A 16,849-nucleotide genomic window follows, 5' to 3' on the forward strand; every position below is an offset into this window, starting at 1 on the left:
AAAGAATCTAAAGACTAGCCCCTCCCCCCGCGCAGTGCAACAAAAACGCGCCCAATTGGGTATAAAGCCGCGCAATCCGCCATCTTTGGGCGGGAGAGGGTGGGGTTGGGCGGCTTGTGCGTGGCGGCGGCGCAACTAAACGTGCTGCCTCGGTGCTCACTGTGTCTCCACCCAGCTCCGCCAGCGCGCAACATGATTGGCTGAACTGCCCGTCCATCCGAGAGCAGAGCGAATGGCGGGCGGGGAGGGCGGCGCAGCAAGTTTGGTTGCGCGGGAGGTTGCTGTGGGAATTGCAGCGCAGTCGGTCCCTGTCACTACAGTCGGGTCTCTGTCGGGTCGTCGCTCGGTCTCCGCGACGCGGGAAAAGGGCGGAGAGGGCAGTGCAGCCATGACCGTGAAGGAAGATCGCGCCTCCGAGATCCTGAAGGGCTTCAAACTGTATCCTCACTGTGTGTGTGTCCCGCCGCCCCCACCCCGCCCCCCCCCCCGCCAGGGCCCCCCCCCCCCCGCCAGGGCCCCCCCCCCCCCCGCCAGGGCCCGGCCCGGAGCTCAGGCCCCCGGTGGGGGGGGCTGTGGGGCTGTGGGGCTGTCAAAGTGAAGCCTTTTATTGTTATGATGTACTGTCCGGGTGTAGGTGACCCCGCGGCGGCCTTCCCCCCCCCCTCCCCCCCCGGAGATAAATCCTGTCATCAACAGCACAGCCTCTCCTTGTAAAGTCCTGATCGCCTCAGGGCCTGGTTTCAAGGCCCCAAATCTCCCCTTCTCTCCCCACTCTCCCCCCCTCTCTCCCCCCCCTCTCTCCCCCCTCTCCCCCCCACTCTCTTCCCCCCCACTCTCTCCCCCCCCTCTTCTCCTCCCCCCCCACTCCCCCCCCCCACTCTCCCCCCCCCCTCTCTCCCCCCCCCCCCTCTCTCCCCCTCTCTCGTTCTCTCTCTGCCCCCTCCCCCCCCCCCCCCCCTCTGGGCTACAACGTATTTTTATTTTACACCGTTGTTATTGGCAACAAACAATGCTCTTTGGCTTGTGGATGAGGTGCTCATCCCGGCTCTCCCCCCCCCCCCCCCACACACACACTCCCCCCCCCCCCCCCACACACACACTCCCCCCCCCCCCACACACACACACACACACTCCCCCCCACACACACACTCCCCCCCCACCACACACTCCCCCCCCCCCCCCACACACACTCCCCCCCCCCCCACACACCACTCCCCCCCCCCCCCACACACACTCCCCCCCCCCCCCCACACACACCTCCCCCCCCCCCCCACACACACACTCCCCCCCCCCCCCACACACACACTCCCACACACACACTCCCCCCCACACACTCACTCCCCCCCCCACACACACTCCCCCCCCCCCCCACACACACTCCCCCCCCCCCCCACACACACTCCCCCCCCCCCCACACACACTCCCCCCCCCCCCACACACACACTCCCCCCCCCCACACACACACACACACACTCCCCCCCCCCCCCACACACACACACACTGCCTCCACACACACTCCCTCCACACACACACTCCCCCTCCACGCAAACACCCCCCCTCCGCACACGCGCCCCTCCACATCCCCTTCACCCACATACACACTCCTCCACATGCACCCCCCCCCACACACACACCCCCACACACACACACCCCTACACACACACACACCCCTACACACACAAACAACCCCCACACACACACCCCTACACACCCCACACACACACCCCTACACACACACACCCCTACACACCACACACACACCCCTACACACACACCCCTACACACACACACCCCTACACACACACACCCACACACACCCCTACACACACCCACACACACACACGCCTACACACACACCCCCCCCCCACACACACACCCCTCACACACACACACCCCCCCCCCACACACACACACCCCCACACACACACCCCTACACACACACACCCCTACACACACACACCCACACACACCCCTACACACACCCACACACACACACGCCTACACACACCCCCCCCCACACACACACACCCCCACACACACACACCCCCCCCCACACACACACACCCACACACACACACGCCTACACACACACCCCCCCCCACACACACACCCCTACACACACACACCCCCCCCCCCACACACACACACCGTACACACACACACACACGCCTACACACACCCCCCCCCCCCCCCCCCCCACACACACACACCGTACACACACAGAAACAGGCAGATTGAGTGTGAGGTTTTTATTTCCCTGTAGTAACGTTGGTCATTGCAACATTGGTCTCTTGAATGACTTGATACATTTCTAATAATAATTATAATGGAATACAGCGCCTGTCGCCTCTGGATGATGTCTGGAAGCACTTTGTGAGGTTTTACTGTAAAGTGTAGTGACTGTATTTGCAGGCCAAGTGAATTTGACAACTAATTTGCACACAGCAGTGTCCCACAAACAGCCATGAAGTTGATAACTAATTTAATCTGGAGGAAATGTTGCACCCAGGATGTGGTTTTACTATTTTTTGTTTATGTAGATTGCTACTTATATACCTCAAGGCAGCCCACACTGGGTGAAGAGTAACATGTATGACTGTTAAGCATAGGTTGTAAACCAAAACAATAGCAACAACAAATTGCATTTCTATCGCACTGAAATCCCATTTAAACATTGTTTTAATGATCAGCAAAATACAGTAATGCTGTATAGAGTATACAATCTGACCTGACATATGTCACTCACATACGTAATGTTCTGAACTGCATCAAATTGTGAAGAAATCTACAGTGGAGTGAGCGGTGTTGCATTATCTGCCATTTATTACCTGCCATTTAGTATTGCAGGGCAATGTGTTCTGGGATGCTACCGTGCATGAAGGGCTCTATATAAATGCAAGGTGTCTTGTTGTACCATGGCGATTGTGGCCTTGTTCAATAGGACTTAAACTAAAATTATTCTGAATAAAATGCAAAGGCTAGGTGGAAGCAGCAATGGTTGAAATGTTGAATATGCATAATCCTGAGGAGAAATGGATAGAAAGAGAATCCATTAGTTAGTTTTGATGTCTGACTGGGAGAAGTTATCATTTTAGGAAAAATTTGGAATATGAGTTCAACTAATTGCGTAATAATATATTATTTTTATTATTATAATTGAGTAATAATTTTATTTTGGAATTTGGGAGTAAGCTCCTAAAACCCAAGTAATGTATTTTTATTAGTATGGTACCTTTTTGTTAATAAAAAAATCTGGTACTTGATTGATTGGTCCATTTGTTTTATTGGACAGATTAAAATCTCAATTTAAATATTTAAGCAAAATACAGTAAATACCGTTTAGTCCTCTGGAGTCTAATGAATAGTAATCCTCTCAAGGCATAAATAGTTACATAATCTGTACCACCATCACAGTCTGCATGTTTCTGGTGTCTTCAACCCAGACGTTTCCCAATCGCACCGATGCTTTGTTGTTTCTTAATTGCTGAATACACATCACTCTGATAAAATGTCCCTATTCTTTAATAGTAATACCTATAGTTATAATGGTTTCTAAGAAACATTAAATGTACGTGCATGAGAATGAATTTGAATGACCAAGGGAATACTATTTTGATCTTGAAGTTTTTGAAAGTAGAGCTCAGTTGCAGTACAGATGCTAAATCTTTTAAGCAGATAAATATAAGTTTCTAATTTGGGCTGAGTGGTGGCTAATATTTATGCTGAGACTCTGTGCCATAATCCAAGCACATCATTCAATTGTTTGCCAGCAGATCAGTGAATTTGCTGTTTTTATAAAAGTTGTCAGATGAACTAAATATTGTTTCCACTGTGTTTCTAGGAAAATGAGTTGGAGTTTGTACCAGCTCATTTTCACTTAAATGGAATATGAACCTTGTTGTTAGGTACTTTCAACCACAAGATGAGAGTTGACCTTGAGGTGAATCTAATTTACTGGGATGCTTTTTTGGACCGAGTAGGTTTGGCCAGGATTAAGCATGGACATTTGATTTCCGTATTATCACTTTACTGCATACATGTGAACAATAACGCCACAATAAGTAAGTGCTGAGAAATAGTAATTGCTAAAGTGGGCTGGGATTTAAAAATCCTCATAAAGGGTTCTGCTGTAGTTTTGAAATCACTAATGCTTCAGTTGTATCAAGAAGATTTTTGTGATTGTTCGGTATAAGTAAATATTTCCAAAGGCTCTTAACAGTCTTTTATTATGTAACAGTGTGAAAACTTCAGTTTGATTTAATTTATAAAAAAGGACGTTGAAAGCAAGTTGGTCTACATTTAGGGTAACGTGTTGCACAAGGTGAAGGTTTCTACAATAAGCATGTTTTGTTCAATGTGCTGAAGAGTAAAATTAAAATGGCCTCATGACAAATTACAAAAGGTTAAAGATGACATTTAATGAGTGGAAAGTGAGGGGAGAATTCATAAAATTATTTTTTAAAAGTCTCTTTCCAACTTTGTGGGTGTGAGCGGATGTGTGATCTGCTCCCAGTTGACCAATCCTGTTTGGGCATGGTTGCCTGAAAGTTGTAGGAAAACAAGGTGCCAGGCACAATACATTCTGATTTTTTGAAATCGTTTTCCTATTCTCTTTATCCCCCGCCACTTCCTCACTGGGAATAGCTGAGTGGGGATAAAACCTGCCTTCCACTATTTTATAACAATAATAATAATAATCCTTGCATTTGATATAGCGCTTTTCACGTCGGGAGGACGTCCCAAAGCGCTTCATAGAACACACTGTAAAGTGAAGTGACTATATTTGTGGCCGAACGCGGCAGCCAATTGCGTACAACAATGTCCCACAAACAGTCGTGGATTGAAAATGACCAATTTATTATTGTTTTTGGTTTTGGAGGGATTATTATTAGGCTCTGTGTGGAGTAAGGAAACTTGCCCAAGGTTTCCCTCTGTCTGGAATTGAACTCGGGTCTCTCGCTTGCAAAGCGAGTGCTCTAACCACTGAGCTACAGGACTCCACAACATATATTACTATTCTAATGTACTACCTTCTGTTGTAAAATATTTTGTGGCTTCTAGATATCTGGAACAGAAAATTCACAAAACAGGACACTAAGGTAGAAAAGGTCATTTATGTAGAGAAATATTGTGCTTGGTGCACTGAAAACTGATTGGAGAATAAGGGATTTTTCTGAAGATGTAGTTGAAGTCCTTCTCAGTACTGTTTGCTTGGGAGACCTCAAATTTTTCTAGGGTACTATATCTTATGATGGATGATATGTTTCATGGTTCATTAGGTTTATTGACTGTTGTCAAATGGAATAGCAGTGAGCAAGGTGAATTTCAGTGGTAATGCTATACATGTTGATAGATGGTGAGGCACTGGAAAAAGTGTACAAGGGTATGATGACGTCATTTGTAATAAGCTTGTGTTATGCACAAGACAAAGCTTAGTATTGATTTGTCATTTATCTAGTCCAATTCCAAAACTGATCTGAAGCAATTGGTTGGAAACTTTTCTGTATTGCATATTGGGTTTCTGACTTGGAAGGACTGAGTGATAAAACATTCTGGACTGCACATTCTGGACTGCACAAGTCTTTTTGCATAAACTAACCTCCTGAGATTGGCTTTCAAAAGTTTCACCACGGTCTCTGGCCTTGTCACAATGTTTATCCAGTAATGTATCTCCACTGTAAATAATAATATTTTATTAATCCTTGCCTTGTTCACTGTGGATCAGTTGTTGTTTGAATTGTTTGGTTATGTATGTTGACCATATTATTGGTATCAAGCTTTTTTCACAGATCCTATTTGGGAATCTTAGGTAGTTGCTGCTGATCATAACTTGCCCTGTGCATCGCGGCAACTCTGCATTTATTACAATACAATATGCTGTTCTCTGAGAAACCTTGGAAAGCGTTGTAGATGATTTCTGTGTGTCATTGAAGCCTTTTGACCAAGCTTATTGATTTTCAGTTTTCAATTGCTTCTATTTTATTAGCATGTTGCCATTTCATATGTTTGTTTTAGAGGTTAGAGAGTATGAAAATACAAATATTGTGGGCTTTAAATTTGTGCTGATGTTTCCTCAATTGTCAGGATTTTGAAAGACTAAGCATACTGTGTTAAATCTTAACAAATAGTCATCTGGGAAGATGAAAGGAAAAGACAAGAGGAAGGAAGTGCTAAAGTAGATACAGAATAATGCAAAAGGTTATCAATAGGGTGGTAATATGAACAAGTAAGGGATTCCATAGTAGGATATGTTGAGATGAGTTAAATCGTACCACTTTTAACAAGAAGCTGAGGTGTGGATACAAAACAAAAATGGTAGACCTTAAGCTGGAGATAGCTGGCAAATAACCAATTCTCTGTAGTTAAGTAAATGATATGGATGACATACAATTTAATAGGAAAATCTAATAAAATGCTGAGGATATTACAAGATGTGTCTAAAATTAGAACTGTCTGGTCTGCAGCTAAAGCTGTAAAAATGTACTGTTATGTAGGATAATTGGCTTTCACTCCTGGTTGGAGAGATTGTATAAGGAGGAGCAATGGACTAGGTTAAGAAATAGAGAGGTTTGTATTGGCTAGGGTTCCCACATTTTATTGATATCCAATGCTACCTGCTAACTGGATGCTAGTAGTAGTCACTGTGATCAGTAATACGACTTCTGGCTGATGATGCCGACTTGATGAATTAGTTGGTGGGGCAGCATCTGTGATACCATTCCCTAAAGTGTGCCACTGCCTCCAGCAAGCTGGAGTTAAAGGAGGAAGAATTAGGAGGAACAGAGGATAATTAGATGGCAGTGAAATGGGGCAAGCAAGCTACCTGGAATTCTTTATAATGATCCTTGAATTTGATATACTTTAATGCTCTTTACGGCGGGAGGATGTCTAAAAGCGTTTGCTGAAAAATGTAATGACTTTTTTTTAGACGACCACTGCAGCTAATTTGAACACAGCGATGTCCACAAACAGCCATGAAATGAATGAACAGTTTTATCTGGGGATTGTTGGCCAGGACACTGGGAGGAACTCACTTCTCTTTTCAAATAGTGCCATGGAATCAGGTGAACCTTCTGAGCTTTGACTAAAAATGGCCAAAGGTTACAAATTGTTAACTCTTAAACATATAATGAGAGTGAGTGATGAAATAAAAATTTCCAGATGGATGAAAATGAGTATCTTTACACAATCTCAAAGGATTAATTAAGATGCATCTTGTAAGAGTGATGCAATGGGGACTACACTATAGTGGTTTGGTTGGTGTTAGCAACTGTGGCATCAATCGAGAATTCAAATGTGAAATGGAACATCAGTGGAGCTTAGTATACAATAGTGTTATGAGTCTTTCTGTTGCATGAATATATTTGAGAAACAATTCTAACTAAGACACTGTATGTTTGTATGAAAGGGAAAGGTTTACTTTGAAACTAAGTTTCTACGTTACAAATACAAGATCTTTTGCTGTCAGCAACTTGTAGTAATCCCAGTGGCCCCAAGTGAGAACTGCTACAAAGCAGCCAATTGCCAGTTTGTGAATTAGCCTCTTTACTTAATGTCTTTGCAAAGGCAAATGTGCACTGAGTTTGAAAGCTGTTTGGTTTCTCCACATTCCCATATGACTAGTATATAAGCCAGATTTCATATTGCAATAATACTGTAGTGGATGTATTCCAGATCCTTGTACCATTTAGAATTACAATCTCATTGTGCAAACCCTCAAAAAGGCACTTTGCAGATTTTCCTTTTTTGACACTTGATATTTGTATGAATAATGCCTTTTAAAACAGAACTGTTGCACATTCTGTGTCGCACAGTTACAAAAGAAGATAAAGGGAGATTAACATTTAATTTTGGTGCACCTTATCAATTAACGCCCTGCTCAGGAATGTGGTAGGATTGTTATGGTGAGTTCTTTAAAGTTTTCTAAATATAAAGTAGTTTTGGGGGTGGGGGTTTGAGAGAGGAGTCGAGACATTTGGTATTATAATAATAATATTAATCCTTGCATTTGATATAGCGCTGTTCACGTCTTCTCGACGTCCCAAAGTGCTTCACATGATATACTGTAAAGTGAATTGACTGTATATTTGTGGGCGAAGGCGGCAGCCAATTGCGCACAGCAATGTCCCACAAACATAGAATCTAACATCGTCAGCAACAGATATTGTGTTTGATTCATTAATATATGTTGTGTTGAAAACAACAACAACAAGATTGCATTTATAGAGCGCCTTTCCTGTCGGAAGGATATACGCCTTTCACGTCGTAAGGATATAAAAAGCTGGTTATACACACTGTCTATCCAGAGATAATGTTTTTTTTAGAATTCAAGACATCAATGTTGTTCCTGTCACAACTAATGGCTCAACAAGAGTAAGAAATAGTTAAATAAGTTGTGTGCTTTTGTTTAAATCAGGTTATCAACATACAAAAGAGATGCAGTGAGTTGATGATGGAAAGTTTTTGACATTTTCCAGGATTAAAAGTGCAGATGGTGCAATGAAGTGGTAGCAGCTGTAGGAGACAATGAGTGTCAGGGTCTGTCAGAAACCAACGTTTGCGAGATGAAAAAAGGACTTGTGCTCCGGTTCTTTTGTTGTACAGCTGTGGTCGAATGTACTGGCAGCAGCTATTTAGTTGATATGGACAGATCACTGAATACAGTCCTTGGGTATAACATTTTGCTGAAATCATTTTCCTTTTGAATATTAAGCATTTTGGAAATGTGAAAACCCTATATGGCACAGTAGGCATATTTCTTTTGTAGAGGGTGTGGGGAATAAGCTTACACCTGGAAGGGTTATATGGGGCTTGTTGTATCAGCATTGTAACTCCTCACCAAAGGACTTAATTCAAACCTGAGTGTGTTCCCTTCAACAGATGCCAGTCTTTGGAAATGGGGTAAAGCTTAAGACTCTTTCATACATCCCAATGTGTGAATAGTTGCCTCGTAACTCATTTTAAAAAAAACTTCACTTTGGATTTGGACCAGAATGAGAAATCGTTTTAATCAGTCTCTAGATTTCTTTCACAAAGAGTAGCCCTGAGTTCAGTATCTTCAACATTCTCTGCTTAAACTCTTGTTTCTAGCCTCAATAACATTAGTGACTTTGGAATAAAGTGAACCAAGATTTTGTCATCCTCCACCAATGTGGGCCTGCCGATGAACTAGATTTAATTTAACTGCTTATCTAATTAAGGGATATCAGTGCTGAGAAATCAAACACTTTTGTGAAGCAAAATACTGTACTCCATTATTTAAAGGTTGTTCCCATTCTACAGTGCTATACTGTAGTTCAGGGATTCCCTGCATCTTTCTGGCGTTCATTTTTGCAGTGCAGAAGATCAGAATTTGCACAATTTCCTCAAGAAAAATATCCTTGGTTAAGTTCTTCATGCTTTATTTTATATCAATTACTCATAATCCACAAATGTGTCAATGTTGTGGTTGTTTCCTGTTCCCATACAGCTCCTCTTCCAGTTGACTGATGGTGATTTTTATTTTCATACTTTATCATTGATTCATAATTGCAGTAATTTGACTAGAATAAAATACAGTCACCACACTTTATAGTAAAATTCCTGTGAAGTACATTGAGATTTTTCAACGACACGGTAAGGCTGTATATCAAATGCAAACATTTATCGTCATCGTATCTGTGCCCTGTGATCAGTAAACCCAAATTTACATTTATAGGATGCCTTTCACATCGGGAGGACATCCCAACTATAGCTGGTGACTCAGATATCAATGTTTTCATCTTGATTTTAACAAATAATAGAATATAAAGTATTAAATAACTTTTTAATATGATTTAAAATTTGGTACATATACTCTGCAACTCTGTTACTTGTGAATCATTCCTCCCTCTTCCATGCTTAAATAAATTATCATTTGTATCTTCCATTTCAAGCAAATCCATTTCAGAATGTTCTTGTCCTCTGCATTTTCTTCATCATCATCTCGCCAGGAACCTGGGCAGTACTCAAGAGATAAGGAGACCCTATAAATAGGAGCAATGCTTGTCATGCAAGGTGAAAGAAATCCTAAGCCAATTAATCACATTTCAGATGAAAAGGGTGGAACACACTTATTTTTTCCAATCTCCCTTTAATGCTCTTCAGGATTAAAAGCGGTTTCAAGTATCAGTTGCATTGTACAACTGATCCAACAATATTTTAGTGCATTATAAATCAGTTTGTTGTTGGGTACAGTGTAATTGTTAAGCTTGTACATTAGCTGCTTTGCTTTTCTAAAAATACTGTAATAGAGCAGAATAGACCATAACTGATGTTGTATCCTGCTTTGTTAGAAGTGTAGAGAAACCTTTTATTCTTTTGCACTTTCTCTTTTGCCTATGTCAGGCACAAGTCTTAATAAACCTTAATAAGTTGTGATCACTATTGAAATGGGTCGCATCCCCCCACCCCCCCAGAAATGGAGACACAACTCCTGCTGTGTTTTCATTCTAGTACAGCATAATGGTGTCTCCTCTGCCTCAGTTTGTTTTCCTCCCAATTTGTGCTTCTTGCTTGGTGAGAATCAATGCAGTTTGTTTTCTCACAGCTACACAATTGTTTTCAGCTACAAGGTTTTCTTTCCACAATTCAATACTTGCAAACTTTAAATGCTTCCAAAATTTCATTAGCTGTAGGTCATGTCATGACCACCTGTTCCATTTGCCACCAATTTGCCATCAGAACTTGTCAGAACTATTTGCAGCATTGGGAAGCCATCTCCTGAAGAATATGTGCAGTAGAAATGAGGCCATGCCTACATTTGATCATTGTTTGATCCTCACAAGCATGATGCCCTCCAGTCTAGCTTTGAGATGTGAAAATAGAGTTTGGGCATGTAGTTTATTTTTATAGACATGCACTTGTCCTTGTTAGCAAACACAATATCAATGTTAACCTTCAGTTTTGAGCTCCTGCATTGTTAAATGCTCTTGAGACACTACCCTGTGTGCAGAGCGCTATATAAGTGCAAGTTGTTGTTCTTGTTAAGTACCAGTAATTATTTTTAAAATCAGTGTATCATTTAAATTAAACCTTGATGAGTGGGATGATTTTGTCAAACAATAATAATAATCCTTGCATTTGATATAGCGCTTTTCACGTCTTCTAGACATCTCAAAGCGCTTTACAGAATATAAGTGAATTGCAAGTGAATTGACTGCACTTTTGTGGGCGAAACATGTCACAATCGGTGGACTTCACAAAGTACCAGGTTAAAGACATTCAGAATATGTTGATAGTCTAGACTCCAAAGAAATTAAAATAATTGCTTTGGGGTTGTTACTTCAGTTGCTTAGTAAGAGTTTTGCTGCTTAAACTTGAAGTCTTTTTGTGTCTATGATAAAAAGGTCTGGAAAATGCTGGTGATACCTTTTGACTTGTATTTCTGTACTCCTGATGTGAAAGGCGCTATACAAATGTAGTTTGTTGTTATTGATGTTCTCTTATAGTAAGAAAGTGTTAACCAATTGCAACAGTTGCATCTGAATAGAGACTCTCACTATGATACAACAGTAGTTCTGATGTTTTTTGTTTCCTTTGGTACTTATTTTGTATTGAAATTAGCAAACAAGTAACAATGGCAAAAAAGTTTTATTTGCATTTTATTAACATCAAAACTCCTTTGTATACAGGTAAAAACAAAGACTTACTGCCCACTTTAGAATATGTTTTGATATGATTATTGTGATCAGTCTAAATTAAATGTTTGGGTTAAAACAATAGACCCACGTGAAATTTTCTGGTACTGTTGATTAATATATTTATATGCAGATATTTATACTGTAGCATCCACAGTTTGGTGGTAGAGCAGGGCTAATGTAGCAGAAATCACATGTTTGATGTACACAACTGTTATTTACTTGACCAAGTCTTTCTTCAGTAACTGGATGAATCTGCGTGATGCAGAGACGGGGAAGGTTTTGTGGCAAGGCACAGAAGATCTCTCACTACCTGGAGTGGAACATGAAGGTACAGCAATCGTGTTGATTGTGCTCTCTGTACCTACTGAATGTCGATGGGGGAAGGGGGGAAATCAACACAACATTTGCATTTAGTATTTAATGTTTTGCCAATTTCTAGGTGGGAAGCAAACCTGAATAAGCGTATCTAGAAGGAGATAGGTTATGTGCTTGTCGAGAGCCTCCACCTGGACATCCAAACATTTCCTGTTCACTGTGCATCACGTTGCAAACTGAAGGAGAGGTTATCCTCCTGATCGGGCAGGTTCTCAGGAAATGGAAGATTGGGTGATATAATTATAACAATTTATACTGATTCCGGTGGTCATGTGGATCCAGACTGTACTAGTCATACAGATGAGCCTACATCGCTGGCAGATGTGAATTCAGTTTCAGCAGAAGCATCTTAATGGTGGTGCATTAGGCAGTCTGATGGCATGTCTAGTGTTATAATCTCCAGGCTGCTGCCTGATCATCTTAAGTGGTAGATGATCCCAATGCACTTTGTCCCCTTATAAGACAGTACGTCCTCCTGACGTGAAAGGCGCTCTATAAATGGAATCTTGTTGTTGTTGTTGTTTTATCTTTCATCCTCCGCCACCCACAGTCCAGGAAGATTTGTGCTTTTTTTTCCCCTTCATTCTCTTTCTTTACCCCCATACAAAAACATGTCCAGGATCCCTCTAATGATGAAGGACAATGCAAAGGGTATCATCATAACATTGCATTAGAAATGGCCCACGCATCAAACATCTTGCCACCCTGGATTGGTACCTTTGGTCTTTCACTATGGAGACAATTTGGTTCTTATTTTCTCACTTTATAAATGGTTCTGTTTATGTACATGACAAACAGCCTGCTTTATTTTGTTTGGTTTCCATTGTAATTTGCCTTAATTGTTGCTCATACCTCTGATAAAAGTGTTTTTAAGGGCTCTGAAGGCGCTATATAAGTGCAAGTTGTTATTGTAATAGTTGCAAATATGGTTCCATACAGTACTGGTAAAATATAGTGGAGGAAGAACAACAGGTGCCTGTGAACCAAACACTGTTTAAATGTTTAGGTCATTTTATTGAGTTTCAGTTAGGTAGCCATTGTGTGTGGGCACAAGTTGATTTGAAAATGATTAATTCTTTTGGTTTTGTTGTCTGGCTTCTATGCTCTACTCTAATCTACTCTATTCTGTTTTTTTTCAGCTCGAGTTCCTAAAAAGATCTTGAAGTGTAAAGCCGTCTCCCGAGAATTAAACTTTTCCTCTTCTGAACAGATGGAAAAATTCAGACTAGAACAAAAAGTTTTTTTCAAAGGACAGTGCCTAGAAGGTACATACATTTGTTCTGTGTTGCTGGTTCTCCGTAAATGTTACAGTAAACAATCACAAAATACTTTGTTTCAGGTTGCAGAAGTATGGAAATAAATTCTGAAATTTACACATTTTGATACACAATAAAATGTTCTACTTCCTTTCAGCTTATCTTATGCAATGGGACAATGTATTTAGAGGGACAAAAAGTGGTAAATGCAGTATAAATTACTTTTATTAACAATGCTTGCCCTACCTTTAACTATCTTACAATCTGTCATAGTTGAGCTATTATGGATGCAAGGATTATTTAAGATACAAATACATCTGTGTCACACCTCTTCACTAATCCCGATACTTTTTTTTAATCAAGGGATACAAGAGGTGACATTTATTGCATTTTACCTTTTATAAAGGGACAATTCTGTATTTTTCAGAATGGTTCTTTGAATTTGGTTTTGTTATCCCCAACTCTACGAACACCTGGCAGTCACTAATAGAAGCAGCGCCAGAATCACAGATGATGCCAGCTAATGTGTTAAGGTAAGTGATTTTGATGTAAAATCTTACTAATATGTTATTCTGTCACTATAAACCAATTGAGTTGATATAAGAACAATCTGCAGTAGCATAAACAATAAACAAATATGAATGTGTTATGCCTGCTATCATCTCATGTTATTTTCCTTTCTTGTATATTGCTGTTTCTTTCGTGAAGTTTCTTTGAGGACTTTGCCCTTTTAATCATAGAGCATGATTATATTTTTTTCAAAACCATGTGAGAAATAATAATAATAATAATAATAATAATCCTTGCATTTGATATAGCGCTTTTCACGTCGGGAGGACGTCCCAAAGCGCTTCACAGAACACACTGTAAAGTGAATTGACTGTATATTTGTGGGCGAACGCGGCAGCCAATTGCGCACAGCAATGTCCCACAAACAGTCGTAGATTGAAAATGACCAATTTAATTATTGTTTTTAGTTTTGGAGGGATTATTATTAGGCTCTGTGTGGAGTAAGGAAACTTGCCCAAGGTTTCGCCCTCTGCCTGGAATTGAACTCAGGTCTCTCACTTGCAAAGCGAGTGCTCTAACCACTGAGCTACAGGACTCCAAATGTTTTCAGCTTCATCGGCTTGTGATTGTGGTTTATGTTAGATTTAACAAATTATTTTCATTGTTTGGAAGAAATTATGTGATAATATTGGCAGAAGTGTGATCCTTGGAATTATCTTTTGTTATGTAAGATCAAAATTGTCCTCATTTCTGTGTTGCAATGCTGTGGATTGTGAAGTCTGGGTTGGGCGTATTTGAGAATCTGTTTTATTTCTCAATGTTGGAAGTCTTAACTTTCTAACATAACTAGAGTGATGCAAGAGCAACTACAGAAAAAATTACCTTAATTTTTACTCTTGCACACAAAGGGTGAGATTGTATATAAATGGGTAAATGAGAAGAATGGGAGACATTTTATTTTTGTTGCTAAAAGATCTAAGGGTGTTATGTCAAAACAGTGTGTGTGACTCGTTGTCAGATTCCGCCACTGTGAAGCGCTCTGACATTACCCCGCATGAAGGGCGCTATATAAATGCAAGTATGAAGTAGCAATCAATCAGACAAAAGGATGCTGGGCTATATTGCTGGATCAGTTGATTGTGTTGCTGAATTCTGCAATGATTTAAACTTCTTTCCTCTTCTTCCCTCAACACAGTGGTAATGTAGTCATAGAAACTAAATTCTATGATGATGACCTCCTTGTAAGTACTTCCAAGGTCAGACTTTTCTACGTCTGAAGTGAACTATCGAGGTTTCCTGGGATATGTCCTGCTGATGGCATATGGATGAGAGACGCTTCAAGGTCATGTGACCAATGGACCAATGACATCTGGATTGCAACTGGCATATAAGCCCTTTTCTTGAGAATTATCTTAGAAGAGTGAAGTGAGGAAGTCTCTAACAGTCATCAACTTTCAGTGCAAAAAAAGACTTTGTAAAATATGGCAGTGATACTTAATACAGTTCCTGAGATGAATATTGTACATTATTTTTAATTTTTGTTTTGCTTTTGATCTGTACACACAGTTTTCAACCCAGTTTGCACAGTTCTGTTGTATGTTCCTTAAGAACGTTGTCCAAGTTTGTCTAGTTGCTTTTTTATTGTTATCTATCACACATTCCTCAGTTGAATTAATAAAATATAAAATATTTCTTGTAGGTTGTAATCCATAATGAAGCAAATAATATGACTGAAAAGCATTAGTTTGTTTAAAATAAAACTCTAGCTTCTGTATTTTAAAAGTAAAATTTGGTCAATTTGTACTGTACATATTGAGTACAGTAACATTTCAGAATTTGCCAGTGTTTACTGCTAGGTTCAATATTGAATTGATTAAGTATAATAATTTAAGTACGAAAAAGTTAGTCATTGAATTTTTAAATTGGAGGTTTAATATTGTTTTAATATAATTTATTGTATTATTGGAAATTCATACTCAAACTACAGTCTGTCAATTTGGGGAGGGGTCACATATCCAACAGCAAATTTATTCAACTTCAACTTAGTGAACAAGGTTCTAAACGATTGCTTTTGATTACTGCCAGGCAGTGTATTCTATGAGATTTACTGTTTTATACTCATAACTGCAATCCTGCATGCAAAATAGTATCATTTTCAGTTGAGAAGATGGAACATAATAAAACTTGTTGAATTTTTTCAGAAGTCAAGAGCTATACCAGATTTGTTCTGAATTCAGTTGTGAATGTATTATTTTTTCTATTTTTTATATTAAATAGCTAATGCATGTGTGAGAAAAACATGGGAAAACAGTTGCCTGAGATGTGTTATAATGGCTTAATGGAAGAACCAATCCTTGAGCATTACTTGTTTAAATGCTACTCAATGACAGGCTATGAGACGGGGCAAAAAATTGGCCGAGTGTAATACCTTCCCAGTTGCAACCCACCTAACCGGCTCACATCAAGACTGAACTCACAGTCCAGGCTGCATTGTGGAGGAGGGTCATCCTTTTGATGAGACATTGAACCAAGTCTGTCTGTCTGTACAGGTGTGAGAATTGCAGCTTGTGGGGGCGAGGGGGGGTTTGGGTAAATGGGGGGAGGGGGGGATAGGGGGTGTGGGAGGATTGCAGGATGGAAACGAGAATTATGGAGGGGGTGATTGACAGGTTGGGGAGGGTGAGGGGGTGAGGCAGAGCCGAGCTGAGGGTCAATGACAGGGTGACAGGCAGAATGAATAGACTGAGGGTGAGAGAGAGCTGAGGGTCAGTGAGTGGGGGGTCAATGATGGGGGTGGGCGGGGAGGCCGTGGGGGGGCAGGGGAGGCAGTGAGGAGGGGGGGGAGGGGGCAGTGGGGGGAGGGGGGGAGGGGCAGTGGGAGGGGGGAGGGGCAGTGGGAGGGGGAGGGGCAGTGGGGAGGGGCAGTGGGAGGGGGGAGGGGGGAGGGGCAGTGGGAGGGGGGGGAGGGGCCTGTGGGAAGGGGGCAGGTGGAGGGGGGGGGGGAGGGGAGGGGCGTGGGGGAGGGGGGGGAGTGGAGGGGGGGGAGGG

General features: G+C 41.4%; 1 protein-coding gene across 1 annotated transcript; it reads left to right on the forward strand.

The window, feature by feature from the left end:
- Nucleotides 1–313: 313 nt before the first annotated feature.
- Nucleotides 314–15,998, forward strand: pde6d (phosphodiesterase 6D, cGMP-specific, rod, delta). The gene is given in 5 exon segments (NM_001292916.1): nucleotides 314–438; nucleotides 11,900–11,988; nucleotides 13,175–13,300; nucleotides 13,719–13,824; nucleotides 14,997–15,998. Coding segments are annotated over 5 exon segments (453 nt in total). The 5' UTR covers nucleotides 314–388; the 3' UTR covers nucleotides 15,079–15,998.
- The last annotated feature ends 851 nt before the right edge of the window (nucleotides 15,999–16,849 follow it).

Source organism: Callorhinchus milii, unplaced genomic scaffold, assembly GCF_018977255.1.
Source record: "Callorhinchus milii isolate IMCB2004 unplaced genomic scaffold, IMCB_Cmil_1.0 Scaffold11, whole genome shotgun sequence".
In the NCBI taxonomy this organism is placed as follows: domain Eukaryota; kingdom Metazoa; phylum Chordata; class Chondrichthyes; order Chimaeriformes; family Callorhinchidae; genus Callorhinchus; species Callorhinchus milii.